At 38.3% G+C, this 20188-nt stretch overlaps 1 protein-coding gene across 1 annotated transcript in view; it reads right to left on the reverse strand.

Moving 5' to 3' along the window:
• Window positions 1-20188, reverse strand: part of DCHS2 (dachsous cadherin-related 2) — a 105186-nt gene that overhangs the window by 39286 nt on the left and 45712 nt on the right. The window contains exons 3-5 of the mRNA XM_054633831.2: window positions 15814-16045; window positions 2609-2845; window positions 255-1274 (exon numbers count right to left, since the gene is read on the reverse strand). Of these exons, the coding sequence (XP_054489806.2) occupies window positions 255-1274; window positions 2609-2845; window positions 15814-16045 (1489 nt within the window). The remainder of the gene's footprint in view (window positions 1-254; window positions 1275-2608; window positions 2846-15813; window positions 16046-20188) is intronic.

The following is a 20188-nucleotide window of genomic DNA, read 5'->3' on the forward strand; positions in this document are numbered from 1 at the left end:
AAACACCAAAACTTATGACCAAGTGACCTGAACAAATTAATGAAAAAAAAATCCTAAGGGCCAGTCCATTCTTCATGAAAATATATTGGGTTTATTTCATTCCCCAAATTGTGACACTCCGAGTTAAAATATTCATATATCAACCCAAAAGATTCACAGCAGTTTCTGGAAGCTTTATACTTTACTTCCGTACCCTTAGGGAAGGCTGCTTTCCAAAAGCAATATTAGGCAGATTACAAATCATAAAATGCTACCTGTGTTGGAATTCATCTTGAAATACTTTCCATCAGACAAGAGGAAATAGGAAAGCTGTCCATTTCGTCCTGAATCTTTGTCAACAGCTGTAATGGTGCCAACCACACCACTGGGAATCGGATTTTCCTCAATTTCAAAGAAGTAGCTCTCACGCAAAAACATGGGAGAATTATCATTTTCATCCAGGACGTTAACTATTATAGATGTACTTGCATTTTGCCTAAGGTTTTTGTCCTCAGACGTGCTGACCAAGGCTCTAAAACACAGCATCTGTGCGCATTCATAGTTCAAGTGTTTCCGAAGATAAATCCAGCCAGTATCAGAGCTGATTCCAAATGCAACGGAATCAGTACTAGGCTCTAAGGAATACCTCAGATTGGAGGTAACACTGTGTGGATCAAGGGAGTGGGCTTGAACCTGAAGGATTTGGGCACCTGGAGAGGTAGCTTCACTGACTTCTATTTGATACACCAAGCTTTGGAAGACCAAAGTAGGGCCCATCTTCTGCTCTTCAATAACCACTGTCAACATCAGCAAAGAAGTCAGAGGAGGACTCCCGCAGTCTTCAGCTGCTATATGCAGAGTATATTCCTGCTGCTTTTCTGCCACCACTGTCCTGGTAAGGTTTACCACTCCGAGACTTGGATCAATGCTAAATGCATCTGACTGCTTGCTTGCAATACTGTATTTGATTGCCCCATTTAGGCCACTGTCTTTGTCTTCTGCATGGGCAATGTAGACAGCAGTGCCAGGAGGCTGGGTATGTGAGATGGTTACCTTATCAGATTTGGTAAGAAACTCGGGGGGGTTGTCATTGATGTCTGTCACAGATATGTTGACTTGAGTGCTGCTGTAGACGGGGGAGTCACCCAGCTGAGACTGAACAGTGAGCACCACAACAGACTGAGCTTCGTGGTCAAGCTGTTTCTTGGTGCGGATAATGCCAAACTGGGGGTCAATAGAGAACTTCCCATGCGGATCACCGGAGCAAATTCTGTAAGAAACCACTTCTAGCGAATCTAGAAATGGAAACAACAACAAAAAGTGTAACAAAAAAAAAAATGGAAGTGATAACATAAACATTGGCAAGAACATCTGGGGAGAATGCATGCTGTTAAATTCAATGGAATAAACGTAAGCTACGCAGATGTTTGACATTCTTGGGCTTTTTATGCTTCCTTCTTCCCATCCCTGGAGCCCTCCAGTAAAATATGAATCTACACAGTTTGTCCACTTCTGCACTCTTTGATTTTCATCACACTGGTATTATAAAACTCTATAGAGAAAATCACATAATAGCCTCTTGTTTCTCCCTGATCTAAAATACAGAAGAAACACGCCTATAAATTAGTCTTGTGGGAGCAATTTCACTACACACAGGCATTCATTACAGCAAGGAATGAAACAGGTGGCAGTTCCCTGAAAAAAAATGCAATTTAATAAACTTACTGTTCATGGGTGACCATTCTTGTAACATTTATACATCAGACACTACCTTAAGAAAAAGCTGTCTAAAGATTCAGGCTTTCTATCAAGGCCACACAGTGGGTGCTACCTCCACGCTGAGGACAGTTCTTCCCAAAAGAAAGAAATGGGAGGACCTGACTAATGAAGCTTGTATGAAACCTTGCCATCTACCACCTTACATTTACAGATGCATCATCAGGCTATTATGTGGACTCACAGATCCCACTGCTCTGCATAGGAACCAAGTATGTACAGCTCTCAGGACAGGGCTCTTTATGACCAAGGACTGTCAGGAGCTAATCCATTTCCATTTACAAATGATAACAAAACCAGATGGATTAAATATATTTTCCAAAGGTCCTGCAAACATTCATCTGGACTTCTCCACTTAATTTGAGACAATGTGGGGTTCTGTTTGGTTGGTTGGTTCTGGTTTGGTTTTTTGAGGAGTGGCCAGGAGCACTTCTTGCAGATCCTCTGATATTTCTGAGTACTCCCTGATTTTAAGTATTGCTCTGAAATTTGCCCTGCATGGCTAACACTTTAACATGAGCCAGTCCGTCACACTTACTTAAACTTTCACAGCATGCTTCCTATCTCCTCATTTACAATTATAGAAATCCATCAGGAAGAAAATGGAGGCCATTGCCAATCTCTATGGACCACCAAGGAGAATACCAGAAATCTCCAACTGTTCTAAAGAGCATCCTGATAAATCAGCCATTACACCAGTTGCTGTAAATACCAAAGATAAATTCAATTTAATGCTTGACAGACTGAATAAATAACACAGAGGTTTATGGGGAAAAAAAATAATCTACAGCTATTTCCAGTTAATGGTCACAACAAAAATACAACATAATCTCTGACTGAGAACATGACTTACTTGGAGGCTCTCTGGCCTTTACAGTGCCAATCATGCTGTCTTCAGGTGCATCTTCTGGAACAGAAAAGCTATACCGGGATCTCTCAAATATGGCAGGGACCAAAACAGTCTGAAGGACATTTACTGTGACAGCTGCATTGCTGGCAGAGGGAAGGCCACCCCCATCCCGTGCAGAAACAGTCAGGAAGAATGCAGAATGTGCTATGTGGCCAAGAGCTGAGGTCAGGTAAATAATTCCTGAGAGTACACAGAAATAAAATAGCACTTAAGAGACATGTAAGATAAAATTCAGCAGGTTGTCAAAATAGTTTCAACACATATTGCTACTCTAAGAGAAGGTCAGACCATGTAGAAAAAAATCAGCACTCCCAATTAAATTTTTGAGAGCCAAGTTCTTTTCATACTATGTGATCTTTACCATTCACTGAGCCACTGAAAGACAGCAAGTTCTGTTTCAAAACACAGTGTCCATAATTCTAATTTAGAAACATTTTAGAAAATCTAATTTTAGATTCAGTTAAATCTTTAACAATGCTAAATTTTACTACTACTACTAGTCAATACCAATTTGGAAATGCATCAAGGTGGAAAACAAGTATTGTTTCAGAAGATTAATTTACCTCTGCAAATAGTAAAGTTAATGTTATTTCAAACAGGCTGTAGAGACATTCTGCTTAAGTAACTCATGAAATAAAATACACACACAAAGGAGTCAAAGCTCCAAAATATACATCTTAGGAGCAGGGGGCTCTGTGGAAAGTATCTGGAAAGAAATCACCTGCAATCTGATCACAAGTTTTTGTCAAAATACCCCTTAATAGTGAATTCTAAGGTCCATTGAATTTGCAAGCTGCTAACAATTACATTTTATATGAACTTTATTAAGTAATTATTTGAAAAGAAAATACAATGTTCAGTCCCAAAATACAGCACTTTGGAAGTACATTCCTCAGAACAATCTATTTGTGAAGTAAATTTTTCAACATGAAAATGAAGATGAAAGGTAACCAAACACAAGAAAATTTTTATTAGCAATGAGTGTGTCTAACTAAATATACACTAAATGCTAGAATCACAGTGTGTTAAGTAGTAAAATTGCAGTAAACTCAAGTAATTCAACTAACAGGGACAACATTTTACATACCTATAGATATTTTTAAGGAATCACCTAGTTTTTTTTGTAGCAGCTGGTGAAGACACAGATGCTCTGGCAGTTCAGTAAAACCAAACCTTTAAACTTTGGGCTACCTTTATAATTTCCTGGCTGTCAAGACAGGTTTAGTAGGGATGATGTCTGCCATTCAAGTTGGACATTTAGTGGTTAGACAGGGTAAAACTAGAGTTAGCTCAAAGTGCCTTAGGAGAATCAATGGATGATTCAATGAGAATATATCTTCTCAGAATTTAGGTTGAATTTTCTACAATCCAGTTTTAAGCAGAATAATGGAAAAGAAATAAAATTCTTATAAATACTCAAATGTGCATGCAGTATATGCTCCAAATATACTGCTAGGACACTATAATAAACTGTGTCTTGACACGCTTAAAATGAAGTAAAAGGGTCCTCAGGATCAAGGGAAAACACTTTTTACTAACAAAAAGGGATTCCAGTGTGACAAACCACACTAAAAGCTCAACAGTGATACATACAGATAGATTCAGGGTTCAGTACTGATTCAGCTTCTTTGCTAACAACTGATGCAATTCTAAGAAACAACCTTATTTTGGCTTTTAAAATATTTTTTTCTTCTGATGATTGAGTTCTATGATTACTTCAGCAGCTCAACAAAGTAGTCCTTCAAGGATATAGACTTCTGGTATTTCCTGAGGTAATCTGAGCAATAATAGCCTCATGGAAAAAGGGGTTTAACTATTTTTCTCCAGAGGATAAACATGTACACATAATTTCTGCCCAATTAATTTAAACCAATCAAATGGGCTGTATGTTACTAATTTTCCAACTGGATATTTTTCTATTGACAAGGATATAAATATGTCCTTCTCATTTTAGATACTTCAAGAGGAATGTGGGAACTGGAAAACTTCTACAGAAAAGCATCAAACTGAAAATCTTACTCTCAGAGCAGTAACTAAAGACTCCAGAACATCCTTTAGCAAAGGGTGGAGCAAACAGAGCTCTACTCCAGGAGCTCTGAAGACTTGTTGAACAGAAATATTTCAGAGTCAAAGCTCCATCTCTGCTGACCTAGACACATTGCAGCACACTCCATGCCAGTTCAGTTACAGAAAGCAAAAAGAAAATTAATAAAAGATTTTGTTTTCCTTCTTCATTCTTTTGCTGTGTCATAGGGAAAAAGGGGAATAGGCAAGTACGTCTTGCCAATTCAGCTCTCTTTTGCAGGACCAGGGACACCATGAGACCAAGGGCAGAATCCAAGTAAAAAGTATGTGTTTTCCTTATGGTTCCCTCCAACCTCAAAAACTGTAGTATGCAGAAATTTAATAACCCATTTTAACTTTTAACTGTGTGCATTCTGTTTCTTTCAGCATTTGTAGGACAGGGCATTAGCTTTGCATCTGGTGATACATAATCTATAGAGACACTTGAGATAGCTCAGCCATATGCTGGTGGACATGCCTCATTAGGCTCTATTATGGCACCACATGATGGGAAAGAAGTTGTGGAAGAAAGCAGCATCTGGGATTTCACTTTCTCTATGATTAGATAACACAGCAGACTGTGACTGAAATGGACAGTCAGGACCACTTGGGCCAAAAGCAGCTGCCAGCACACCTGAGAGCAGGCTGGCTGGGTGCATTCCATCTGCTGCATCATGGTACAGGAGGTGCCTGAGTACTACACTGCAAAGGCAGAAATATGGAGGCAATTTCAAGGAGCAGGAACTGTCAAAGTCACCGGTCCAGTGTGCAAAACTCAACAGAGGCATCTCTCACTAAGTAACTGGCTGAATATGAACCATGGTTTTCCTTTCTTCCCCATTTTGTAATTAAGATTGGAATTTATTATTGTTATTGCCACAATCATTTGCAGCCTGTAACTCAAGGCTTCAGAGAACTTAAAAGACAATCAGGTTGCTGCAGTACAGAATATGTTCTTCCATTATGAAAAGTAGTTTCTATAAACATTGACAATGAAAAGGGAATAATGAGACAGCTCCTCTGCAAGGAATGTTTTACCAAACTCCCAACAGGGGACCACAAAGAGTGGGTCAGCTTCAAGAAAAGGGACATATTTCTTGCTGCTTGACTCACCATATAAATGAATATCTGCTGCCTTTAAAAACATTTAATTTCCATTTTTCAAATTAATATTTATATCACTGAAGTGCTTTGAAGATTTTATCCCTAGTTAATTCCTTATTCTGCATGAGAGAGAGCTGAAATCAATTCTGCTTCACAGGTGAACAATCCTATAATTACACACTGGAAGAAGCATTAACACCCAGCCTCATTCACACCTAGGCAATCTCATTTTTTTTTACTAGATCCACATGGGCGTAACTGATTGCAGATCCCGACCCTTATAAATCAAAAGCGTGACATACAGACTGCCTGTTGCCTGGACATGATCTGGATACAGATTTCAGGCAGAACCTGCAATGCTGGATGCATGTCAGCAACTGCCACTGGAGGTTGTGGTCTGGGAACAGCTCTGCTCCAAGGCAGGTCAGCACAGCCATGCTGGAATTCACAGATATTTTGCTGCAGAACAATCTGTGCTCAAGGGCTAGCAGAAATCGTTACCATGGTTTGGAGCACTGAATGTATGGGGAGAAATAGTACTATTGAAGGCAAAATCATGACTGCCAGCTCTTTCATCTGCTTCATACTTTCTCACTCACTGTACATGGTAGGGCAGGATCTTCCAAGAAGTCTTGCTCTTCACTTTGTGCCTATTTGCCCAGAAAGTGCAAATGCACTAATGAAGGACAGGACTCTCTGCCACCCCCCATCCTCTAGCAATGGCAAAACTTCTCATGGGATTTTGTTGTTCTTATTTTTGTGGAGGTGCACCCTATTCCATGAGGGGGTTAACTGCCATTTCTCAACATTTGAAAGCAGGAGACAGGAACCCACATGTAATGATTTTTTAAAATACTTGTTTTATTATATTCATGATCCTGTGTTCAGTCCTAATCTTACCACAGCATCCAGCACCAAAGTAGGCTCACTCACCAAAAGAACTTTTTGTATGGGAAAATATCATACTGGTAAACCTGATAGGATTTCCACACACATCTCCATCTGAGCACTTTGAAAATCTGCTTTGCACAGGGTTCTCCCATAAGCAAAACAAAAATCAGCCCTACATTTATAGGCATTTGTAGGTAAACCAAATGTTTTCCACATTTGGTCAAGTGCTGCAAAGACAAAAATCAGGATGCACTAACTTCAGCAACAAAGTCTGGATTGGATAACTACGCATATTTAAATAGCTTCTAATATTACATAATCGTTCATGAAATAAAAAAACAACTTTAGAACATGGCAAGAGGAATCAAATCAACAGTTACCAGTGGTTTTACCTAAGCCCATGAAACCAAACACCCTAACAAACTTTAAATGATGGCACTATTTCTTCAGCAAATAACCTAGGATGAGCCAGCTGGCATCACCTGACACAGCTCAGACAACAAGCAGATGGTCAAAAGGTCCAAATGGTTCCTCACCCCAGTTCACCTTCAAAGCTGGCCACTGTACCTGCTGTTCACTACTGTGCAGGTCAGAGCTGACCCACTGATCTGCCCAGAGCACCCACTCTAACTCAGCAGCTTCCCAGTGCAGGGGTGCATGCACAACTTTGCTTTTTATATGTCAGAAAAAACTTCAATATGAGCACAGATAGAGTGATCCTCCAGAAGATCAATGCAGTTAGGAGATGTGCATTTTGCATTAACATTAAAATTAGCATTTCTTTAAGGAGGAATGATAGTGCTTCTGCTTGACATTTCTATTTAAATTTGTCCCACTCATTGCCTATGCTGTCATCTTGGCACTGCATACAGTTCCAGCTTTAGTATTTCACCTATAATTAAAATGCGCCTTTTTTAGTGAAGCTGAATGCTTGATAGTAACCATAGCAACACTGCCAAATACACTGAACAGCTGGTTTAATAATGGCCAGGGGAAGGAAGGAATTAAATTATTATTTACAATCTACCTACTGTAATACACATAGCTTCACCTCACATGAAAAGTCTTTAAAAAGCTTAATCTAATGGTTCTAATGCTGGTTTGCATTTCAGCAAAGAAGAGGACTTCTTCAGTTTGAAAATATTCATTGTTTGAATGTTTTTGTAGTAAACAACTGATTGAACCCATACCAATCTTCTAGCTACATTTATACTTTACAGGTCTCATACCCCTGCACTGCAGATGCTTTCAAACACTGGCCCCTCTGTAGCAAATTCTTGTGCTCAATTCATAGTTTGCCTCTTAGAAAGAAAAATAGCTATAAAAGGACTTACTGTCTATAACCAATACTATACAAACATACTGTGTTTAATCACAAGAATTAGCTTAGCACATGAAAGTCTGGCCATGGAGTCTGCACATAACAAACCAGTACCTGGATCTATAAACGAACATAAGCAGTTTTAACACTGCAGCTCCCCCAGAAGCATGACACTATTTCAAATACTATAGGTTACAGAGAGTTTTAGTGAGCTAAGAAGTATTCATCAACACATAAAATACAAATTTCTAATTATAGCAGTTCCATTAGTCACAAACAGAATACCCACCTGAGCATCACCCTCTAATATCAAGCAAAAGAAAGCATGAGTTTTGTACTAGAATGGTTTTGTATCATCTAGGCTGTTTTCTTTTACACAAGTGCCTTTTAAGCAGTCTTGTAATTAGGGATGCAAAATTTGACATCCCTAGAGACTACAGTTTGCCAGTTTAGAAGATCAGGTGCCTCCTAACTCTATTTTGTTTTTTTACATATTTAAATAACTATTCCCTAAAAAAACCCACAAACAAACAAGCAACACCACAAAAACCCCTTCTGAAAATTCTACTTTTTCAGTAGAACAGATAACTGAAGAGATATAATTCACTGTTATAAGATTTCCTTTGTTTCTGCCCTGGTTTATTTCCTTTCATCTGACCTAATAGTAACTCAGAGTGTGTCTGCTGTCTGACTGTGTACAAAGAGAACACTCTCACACAAGCACGAGTCCATCCAGAAATCTAAGCTTACATCAGTAAGTGGGCAGGAGTTTTTCCTGGTGAATTGCTGTATTGTCAAAGACAAAGGCAGAGACCTCCCCCTGTAATCTGCACAGCTCCAGCCCTTCCACACCTTCTCAACAGGTCACCTTTCCTTACTTACTTATCAAAGTTTTTCAAAAATGTCTATTTAATCAAGGACCTTTTCGGTCAAGGACCTTTTCAATCAAGCTGCCAGCCTCTAGATCCAACAATAGCCCACTGCACAACCTGGTAACACAACTCAACTGCCATGGTAACCAGGGATGGTTAAAACCTTTCTTTGAAGGTACTGTAGAAAAAAACATCAGGACAGACACAGAATGAAGCCTGCTATAAGCTAAAGAAGATATATTTACTGTTCTTATATTAAGAGCATTACAAAACATTCCAGATGCTGCCCTTCATTTACCTAGACTGATTTTCTGCTGCACACACTTCCCTGCTACATTCATTCAAACACTGTACCACAGCTGTCTACTCCCTTGGTGTGACCTGACACTTCTTTTCTTTAAGTTAACTGAGAACACAAAGTACAGTAAATATATCCTGTGCTCTGAGACCCATGCAGTCTCTAGCAAAGAAAAGGGTTGATCATCTAAATTTTAGTGAATATCACACTATTCTCCTCCACTAAAATGGGCATAATTTTTCCCTTTTCACCACTTTTTTTAATCAGCTCACATCATTTGTACAATGCCAAGGAAGTTCACTCTTTGCCTCTTCTGGTGGGTTCTTCTGTTTCTGAGGTTTGACATTGGCTTAACTAGGACATAGGAGGGTGGGCTAAAGTATTTTTGTTAATAGTTTGCATTCTTCCATGCACAAATCATCTCACGTACATTCCACTATTGCATTGTTGAGTTTTTGGCACAGAGCTTGTAGGAATATTTCTCTTTGTAGATAGTTGATTCTATTGGATTTTATACATAAAAGAAAAAAAAAAGAGAGACACATAAGGAGCTAGCAGTATGGATATTTTTTCATGCTGTTCTGCTACACACCTTTCTTTCAGGGCCAAAATCTGCACCCTTACACTTACTACAGCATGTGCTTCTAGGACAACATACTATTTTCTGCATTCTTTATGACAAATTTCTCATTAGGCAAGATCTCAGTGAAGGTAAATGCCCACAAATAACTCTAATTTTTCCTGTTTGATTTAACTCAAACAAAGTTCTTCAAAGGTGAAAACTTACTGTGCTAAACCAACATCTCAGACATATTCCACTGATTTGCAGCATTCCAAATACACTATCAATATCATATGACAGATCAGAAAGACAGTAATTGAAGAAATTGCAGTTTAAAAAAAGAAGTGGCCTCAAAATGTTCCAAAATAAAGCACTCCTAATTTTAAATCTATTTATGTGAAGTTCTTCATATGTTTAGCAAATGTACTACATGCTGTAGGAAAATGCCAAAAGTAGTTTAAAAATAAAGTATTTTTTTCCCTACAATACCATACGAAAACATCATCAATCATCATAAATATGGGCCTTGTTTGCTTTAGAAAGGGTGCATCCCCATTTTACTTTGATGCCTAATACAATCTGTTATATATTAAACTGTGTATAATACATGGAGTTAAGCAAAGTTTTGGGGTTTTCCCCCCATAAAAATAAATTTTGGTATTTCAACATTACTTTTCAACCTGTATTGCAATAAAAATAAAGCAATTAACATTTCTGAAGATGCAGCTGTTAAGAAACAGTCCTATTTTTTAATAAAAATAATTTTTTCAGCATCCTTAACTGGAATGAATCTATTCTGAACCAAATCGAAGTTTATTATAAGTTAGTTTGCTGTTAAATTGCATTTACATATGTGCAATTCCATAGTGTAGTAATTAAAGTAGTACAGCACTAAAATAAACACTACCACAAGAAATATATACCAGTGAGGCACTATTCTGTACAAACTCTACACAACTCCTCTTCTTGTATCCATTACCAGGCACTGTTAAAGTGATAAGATGCTGGAATTGAATTTGGCTTTTGGATGAGGTACTTCTTACATTCTTAAATTTGCATGATCTTTAAGTGTATTCATCCTTTTATTCTTTGCCAACAGACTAAGCTCCTAGACTGCTCTAAATCTTTTACAGGACATTTTAGTCACATGATGCCCTTTGCTAGAAAGAAATCAGAGAGCATCTTAAAGTCAAAATTCCCACAAAAGAATGTTAATTTTGAAGGACCTGTACTTCTGTGCTGAGCTTTTTTTTATGTCACATTTTTGTTTTTTACGTGTTCAACTACTAACCAGCTCTTGCAACAAGGCTTGTCTGCTCTCCTCAAAATGTGGTTTTTGGTGTAAATAAGTAACAGAAAGTATTTTAACAGAATGGTGATCCAAATATCTTCAAGTCAATGGCAAGATCTCCAAGTATCTCAGTGTACTGTGTTTATGTGTGAAGGGTTTGGCCACGTGGGCACTACAGGAGTGGCTTCTGTGGTGCAGAGCACGGTGAGGCAGCTTCCCCCTGCAGTCTATGGAGGTCCACAGGGGAGCAGAGATCCACCCTCAGCCCATGGAAGACCCTTCGCTGGAGCAGATGGATGCCCAAAGAAGTCTGTGACCCCATGGGAAACTCATACTGGTGCAGGTATGCTGGCAGGACTTGTGACCCCACAGAAACCCACACTGGATCATTCTGTTCCTGAAGGACTGGACCCTGCTGAAATGACCTGTGCTGGAGCAGAAGAAGAGTGTGAGGAGGAAGGAGCAGCAGAGACAACCTGTGATGAACTGCACAGTTCCCATTCCCCATCCTCCTGTGCTGCCGGGGCCAGAGGACATAGAGAAAATTGGGAGTGAAGTTAAGTGCAGGAAAAGGGAGGGATGGGGGGGAATGTCTTTTATGATGTAGTTTTTATTTCTCATTACCCTCCTCTGATTTGATTGGCAATAAATTAAAGTCATTTCCTCAAATTGAGTCTCTTTTGCCAGTGACAGTAATTGCTGAGAGATTTCTCCCTGCACTTTTCTTGACCCACAAGCCTTTTGTCATCATGTTCTTCCCCTGCACAACTGAGGAGGGGAGTAATAGAGTGACTTTGGTGGGCACCTGGCATCCAGCCCAGGGCTATGAGCCATATTGACAGACACATTCTCAATGAAATACACAAAAGGAAGGTCACAGCCTTTTTTCTAGGCATCTAATTTAGGTAGGAATCACAGAAACACGAGCCTAAATATCTTATAGAATTTAAAGAAACAGAAGCTAAATTAAATGCTTATACTGCTGTAACATACAATGAGTGAATGATACTTTCTCTACATGGTTTTCATGCTAGTTTTAAATAACAAATACATTCATATGAAGACAAACCATGGCTGCTGCCTTTTGCTTAGCATCCACAGAAGTTTTCTCTGCACACAGGGACTAGCTAGGGGATTTGTTTTAAAATATATGAACAGACTATTTACCTGAAGACTGACACTCGAAGTCACACTAGTCCAGAATAATTTTCAAGGACTACAATTTTGTTGGTTTGAAACAACTTCTTTGAACCAGAACGATGATGATGATGATGATAACTATCTTTTTACCAATCTCTCGAAAAGGGTATCACTAAGATCAATGGTAAAATTAATTACATGCCCTCGGGTAAAGGTAAGTATTAATGCTGTTATTGTAATGGAAGTTTCCTAAATCACTTGTTAATCCTAAAGTCTTAAAGTCAAGCACTGCATAGGTTTTCTGCTACACTTATGATTGCATCCTGTGACTTACATTTTTAATTACCAGCTCAGCCATTACTATAAATACACTGTCTTTCAGATAGCTTGTTAGGTAACAATGGGAAAATAAACAAACATAGCTCAAACAGTTTCTTACCCAGAAGAGCTCTTCAACTTGCCCTGTTCTAATCAATTCATGAGTACTGTTCATAGATCATGCATGGATCAGATATCTACAAAAGGCAACATAATGAAGCCAAGATGTTGTTTACACCAAACAAACATACAAACGATAGAAACAAACGATAGCAAGAGTCACGAACCAGCAGAGGAGCTGGTTTACAGTTTCCTATCCATACATTTTTCTAGTTACACAGTTCTTAAAGTGGTTTTTCTTGTGGAAAGTCTACCATCAATCAAATGAAAAAGACTTCAACTTTTTCAAAAACTGAAACATAATAAATGTTATTTATGAGTACAAGAGCATATCACAAACAATAAATGCAGTGTCTAAAAGCTAAAATAGCAAACAAATATAACTAATAAAATCTTGTTTAGAATTGAAAAAGAATTCAGTGGAATGTCAGTCTGGGCAATGAAAGGATGTTCCTTCCCGCTCCCACTGAATTTATCTATTTACAACATCCACATGTCCCAGTGCTTGAAACAAAAGATGGAGCCCCTTCAAAGAGCCTGGATGTGCCTCAACCTCATCATATCTATGTATCAAAAGCAGTATTGTTATTTTCCATATAGTGAGGAGTTGACCAGCTGGTAGGATATTTTGAACACAGCTCATACAAAAACTAAGAGCTTTAACAAACAAGAGCCAGAAGCAAGACATAGCAATGAAGAATTTTGGTTTCAATTGTCATTTTACTGTTTTATCCATTTATCTTCCAAAAATTCAAAAGTCAATTTTTAGTGAATATTCTAAGTGCAGCACTCCACAACCATCCCTGAAGAAAATTACAGTGAGAAATTTTCATGGCAAGAAAAAGAGAAAACGCAAAAAAAGAGAAAAATTACATATGTCATGGACAACAGCATCATCTTGCATATTATGTTAATGGATCATAGTGTAATGTGACACACCATTTGCCACTAATTATTGTAAATCTCATAATACTGAAAATAACTCTGTCCACGTAAAATATTAAAGGCTATAATGAACATAGTAAGTCAAGATTACTAATGCACTGATTTTCATTTCTCCTTTCTAAATTCTCTATCAGTGAGAGAAAAAATTATTTGAAAAAATAAAGCCTATTAGGCAGCCAAATCCACAGAATTCTCCAACACCATCATTGTCCTTCTGTTCAGGTCCTCTAATAATGAGAAGAGTAGATAAAACAGAATATGCCATACATACATAAATTGGAAAAAATGAAGAACACAACAGAAACAGACCGCACATCCATAAAATCAGAAAAACAGAGGCCAAGTTGTAATATCTCATTTGGCTTTCTGGTTTGAGCACCCATCTCCTGGAGAATCCCTATTCCTTCACATACTTGTCTGTTGCCCTCTGTCCACAAAATACTGCCCAGCTAACTAGATGAAATCCCTCACATAACCTTCAGAGAGGCACAGCTAAACTAGCCCGTAAATCAGAGCATATAAAGACAGCTTTAGCACAATTAACACTGGAAAACGTCTCTGTTGTAACAAGAAGTAAGGAGGAAGAGCTCAAAAATCTCTGTGCCCTAACAGTGAGCCACTTGTTTCATCTCTCTCTAAATACTGAACAGGTTTACAAGCTTAAAGATGGCAAAACTTCTGTGTGACATATTGGCAATTTTAATGTTTTGGGTTTTTGGGGGGGGGGGTGGGAGCTGGGGCTTTTTTGTTTAAAATGTTTATTTTAGTTTAAAAATCATTTGCCTCACCAGTGACTGGGCATAAGCCCTATTTTCAATAGGTGTGGAAGAATATAAATGGAAAAATGTATTCAGAAAAAAAAAGAGCCCACAGCATTAATATTAATAAGTTAAAATTAGACACAGTCTGACCTTGTGAATTGCCCAGGAGATCTGATTAAGTGCAATCAGATTCCAAGCACTATAATGCTGGGAATAGTGTCTAACCTAAGAGCTTTTCTCATCATGAAATGTCAGCAATAATGACCTCAAGCAACTTCACCCTGAATTTGGTCTGCCTTTGATAAAATACCATGATAGATCCATGAGGTAATAGTAACTTACAAGCTTATAGAGTCTTAATCATTAAGCATGACATTTTTCCTATACAAAGTGCCAAACTGGAAAGAGAGGCCAAAAGGTCACAATCCAAGGAAGAAACCTTTCAAAAGGCTTTCTTTCAGCACAGGGTTGCTGCAAAGCCAGTGCTGCTAATGTGATCCACAGGGGCTCCCTTCAACAAGCCTGATGGGACAGTTTTAAAATGACCAGTTAAATGCCTGTGGAGATCCAGCTCCCTAATTATTGACTGACCTACGTATTTTTGACATCAGTTATGCCCCTGAGAACCTGACTTGACAGGTAGTTAAAAGTCCACAGTTAAATAAATTCTGAAATAGCCAAGACAAGCAGCCTAACTTCCTAAGAAGATTAGTTTCTTCTGTTCATCAGAATGTTTTGGGAATTGTGTAAAAATAGACACCTATTAGAAAGAATAGAACCTTGCAAGATTTTGAATACTAAAGACCTAATATATACACACATGTATCAGAGCTAAAAAGATCTTAAACACATAAAATAATCTGTGCCATGACCATCTGTTGATCAGGATACATTCACATGCAAGGGCTGGCCCTCAAGAAAAATGGCAATTTCTGTTTAGTCAATCACTTATTGAAAAGCACAGTTAGAAAGCTAAACATTGAGTCAAACAGGGAGGCAAATATGCCTTGTAAGACTGACCAGAATGAGGACTTATCCTAGCACAGTACAGAGGAAGATTAGAACAGAAATACAAAAGGAATGAAAGGAGGAACATTGTGAAGGGTGTTTTATTGCTCTTCAAGAGTAAGAATTTTAGAAATGCAGATATTTTTGTAAAAGAGAAAAAATTAATTATTTCTTACAATGATCTATAGATTTAGGGCTGAAAATAGTGGATATGTGGCATGCTGCTTGTTCTTCATTGTGCTGTCATGTACTATATTTTCCATTTTTCTGCTTATTCCAGTGAATGCAAAAGTTTCACATTAAACCTAAATCCTCCATCTACCTCTAGAATTATTTCCCATCAGAATCTAAGTTTCACCCATGTGACATGACTCCAAATACAAAAAGCATAATCAAGGAGAATATATATCTTGTATAATTATAACCTTTCTGACTCATAGACACATACACTACCTGTAGATGAATCCACTGTGAAAAAAGAAGAAAATTCTCCTGGAACCAATTCGTATGTGACAATGCCAAATATTCCTGAATCTCTGTCTGTGGCAGCAACATTGATGATTTCTGTTCCTGGGTGTGTGTGACTGCTGATACTTGTCACATAGGTGTCTTGTTCAAAAACAGGCTGATTGTCATTAATATCTTCTATCTCAATACGAACAAAAGCTTGGGCACTCAGACCACCCTGTTGGATAAATATGAAAAAAAGAACAAAAAACAAGATAATTTTTAAAATAGGATGGTACACAGCTGGCTTCAGTCCATCATTAGGAAATGGAGCATGCTGCAACAATATGGATCAATGAAAATGTCCATTAAAAGCAAATTACAGTATCTGCAATACCCCAAAACACTGCACAGAAGTAAGCTATGTGCTCAGCACAACACCAAGGGCTGATGGAGTGCATAAAGAAAATCAGCTTCTCTACAACAGCGAGGCCTGAACACAAAAAGTCAGTTTTGTTAATGCTAATGAGCAGCACACATCAAAAACTTTGCTAGTCTAACCTCACATGCTTCTGCTGACATCTCCAACACCCCACTTATTCCTTCACAGATGAAAGTCAGGGCTTTATGCTCCAAGAAGACATGCCCCTCAGGTGACTGTGGTGCTCCAGCAAAACAGGAATAACTTCTCTCTATGAGACTTTTAGATGTAAAAGCATGACCGTCATAATGGTGAACATGAGGCTTTTTCAACCAGGGACACAAACTAAAAGCAGGACAGCCAAAAGCTGACCTGTCAGGCTGCTGTCTGCAATACCCATGGTCAATTTACTGACAGATGCCCCACAAAAGCCCACTAAAATACCACATGGGACCACATTTAGCCTTGCTCTGGAGTGAAACTGAAGAAGAAAGGAGCAACTACAAGCTGGTTTATCACACCATACTACGGAAAAATACTGATTTGCTATGACAAAGCACTGAATTTTCTGACAATCTGCAAAAAAGACAATTCTCTGGGTACAGAAGTATAGATCCCACAGGCACCTGAGTGAAACTAGTGGCAATTTACTTCTTGGAGGACTCCCTCCATGAGTTTGGAGGGGTTCATTTTTCCAGGACTATTTTGTAGCCATAGGAAGTACAAGCAATTTTAAAAGAAAGCAAGTTCACTGTGGCAGAGATAACAGTGAATTCTGGGGCACTCTGGCATGCTCAGAGGCACAAAGCAGCACAGGCATGTACAGTCTGCATGTGCTTTATGTGTTACATTAAAATACAGATGGAGGAAGAATCCTGAGCTCTTCAAAGCCCACTGAGCATGCTGTGCTTTTAGCAGTCACTTTGAGAAACTGCTGACACAGATCAGATGTTCATGCACACACAAATTATGCTGAGCTAGTGCAAACTTCATTTTGCAGTCACAGTAGCTGTGGTACAGAGAAAACCACACCAACCCCAAACCAACTATGTTGCATAGTTCTGCAATCCAATTGTTCACATCAATTATTTTTAAACCTGACCTTCATTAAACTATCCAAGGATTCAGACTGGATATGACTCCTTTAGACTTACCTTGCCATATAACAATGTCCCACAAAACTATTTTTGAGTGTTTGCTTAGTGTGTCCATAGGTTCAGACTTATTTTTAAAAAAAACCAAACATTATTAGCATTTACCTTCACATTTGCATAGTGATTTTTTGCTTTATCCTGGTTTTTTTTTTTTTTTCTGTGTTGTAAATGTTACCTCGATTGGGTGAAGTGACATTCCCATAAAGACTGAAGTAAGTGGAAAATTAAGATGATCTTATGCATCATGTGTCTGTGTTTCCCCCACAAACAAAGAGATCTATCCCACATCCTCCTGGTGTGCTTCTGAAGAAAATAAGGCATGGCATGCTTCCAGGGCTCATGCTGCTGCACAGGCAGCCAGGACTCTTGCCTGCAGACCAGGACTCTAAAGGACAGTAATCAGCCTACAAATTACTGGGACTGCCATGAAACCTCACTCTAATATGGAGAAATGGAGACAGCAGTGAGCCCAATGCCAACACCTCCACTTCAGGGCAAGCCCCTTCCCCAGTACCTTGATTTCCATGATAAGGGATGCACAGGAGCTAAAAAAGGAAAGCAGAGGAAGGGGAGGGAATGTGCTCTGTTCACTGTCAGAAAGCTGTGTGTCCACAGCTTTCAGGTACTTAAGCAGAGAAATCAGAAGTATTTTTAAGGGAAGAGGACTAGGGAAGAAGTGAAGTCAAGAATAAAAAGTATCTAAAAAAGATGTTTGGAACAGCATGAAACCAAACTCACAAGAGCTTGTGTTAAGCTGTTTCTTTCAAGCTTCATTATTGCTAAACAGATATGAAAAATTCCCAAACCCCATTCTTCAGCCAATTTACATTTGTGCTACAGAGTTATGTAAAGACTGAAAAGTCTATTGAAATTGATTAACTCTAAGTATATTGGGAAATTTCTATTCTCTAAGAAAATTGACCAAATTTTATGATGGAGACATAATCTTCTTTTCCTGAAGAAGCAGTGTATACCTTCACATGCCAAATATGACATTTACTTAACTTAATGATATTAACTGGTTATGGCCCAATTCTTGCTCTGACATCTGAAAAAGAGCATCATTCCAATTGAGAAGGAACTAAAACTCCTATTTCTAATGATGTAGATATACTTTGTCTGCTCAGAAGCAAGCAGAACATTTATCTTCCAAAACATGAAGGCTGACTTATACAAGATCTATTGCTGACAGAAAATTACACTTGTCAAAACATGTTAACGAGGAGCAGAAAGCCACAGCTGTTCATTTTAAAATCCCTTACCTCAAATGTTCAAGTATTTTTCACTACTGTTGTACTCTCTGGTGCAACAAAGTCACAACTACAATGACCTCTCTGACAGAGTCCTGAGGGTTGTGTCCCTCATGGAAGAAAAAGGGGACAAACTACCATCAAGTCCAAATAACAACAATTAATGTTTTCATTACTTCAGAAGGATCAAATGTGTGTAAATAGCTAAAAGCTAGTAGACCTCTTTATCAAGTCTTAAAAAAAAAGTGCCTTGGGCAGGGGAAACTCTTTGTCTTAATAAGTAGAAATGATGCTATTTTGAGCAGCTGTATTTCTTTATTTTGGTGCTGTAAAATGCTTAAAACTCTATCAAGATTTTCATCACAACCTCCAAAGTTTTTGTCAGCGAACCATGCTATCAAATTTTTGTTCCAAACTGGACTGTTAGATACAGAGTCTAACAGTCATAATGGCTTTTTTTTTTTTTGTAAACCTAAAGGATATATCATCTTGAAGTAATGCTGTCAAAGTGGAGAGATGTCTGCAATTATTTCAAAAGCCTTAAGTTCTTCAGAAGCCTTGCCTGTGAATGTCCAGTGTTTATATCTAGATTTTAAGTGCTCCAATATAAAAGACAAATAAAATTGGATAGGCCAGGTGGATTACCAAAAAGCAAGGGACAAAGTGCCTCTATGCAGAAAGGCAGTAAGAGAGTCACTAACACCCCTGCTGATGGTGTACTGAGCCCTTTGCAGTGATGGTGAAGCAGCTGAAAAACTGAAGACCTACCATTTCATATAGGAGAGATAAGGATACTTCTTTTCATCTTTGCTTAATCAGTGAGAGTGCTCCCACAGGATGTTTATTTAAAATCAGTTTAACAGAAGCTCTTTCCCACCTGCCTCTCCATGGGCTCTTGTGTGCAATTCAAGTTCACTCCTTACATTTTCTACTCAATGCATTTAAGACATGACTGACAAGTTCTAAAGCCGTGTAATGGAGTAGCCAGGAACAGGTGCAGGAAACCGATAGCTTAGCTGTAAGATAAACTGCACAACACCTGGAAAATACTTTATTTTCCTCCTCACTTCTAATTAACTGTGTTATTTTCTTTCCTTTTCATCTCTCTACCCTTCTTTGTCACAAGTGACCTTTCATCCCTCCTCTCTCTTTTCTGTGCACATTTCTCCCCTGATCACAATCTCTACTTTGAGCCCCATACCTAACATCTTTAATCCAACAAAATCAGCAACAGAATGTCAGGAAATAAGATAAATATCCTACTACAATTCTGCTTTAAGGGTAGAGAGTTGGTCAACACAAGTTCAGGTGCACTGAAAATTTTGAAAAGCTGATATTGAATTTAGGAGCTTTAGTATTTAGGTCTCAGATGGGCAAACTTCTACAAAGTGCTGATTCCAGTAAAAAGATCAAGCCTTGCCTGTCACAAACAAGGCAATAAAAAATTGAACCTTTCTCCCCATTACTGAACTTCTGAAAACACAAGGTCCATAAATGGAGATAAATGACAGAGCAATTTAAAAACATAATACCTTATAGTTTCAATGCATTGGCTA

The sequence above is a fragment of the Agelaius phoeniceus genome, chromosome 4, assembly GCF_051311805.1.
Source record: "Agelaius phoeniceus isolate bAgePho1 chromosome 4, bAgePho1.hap1, whole genome shotgun sequence".
Lineage (NCBI taxonomy): Eukaryota > Metazoa > Chordata > Aves > Passeriformes > Icteridae > Agelaius > Agelaius phoeniceus.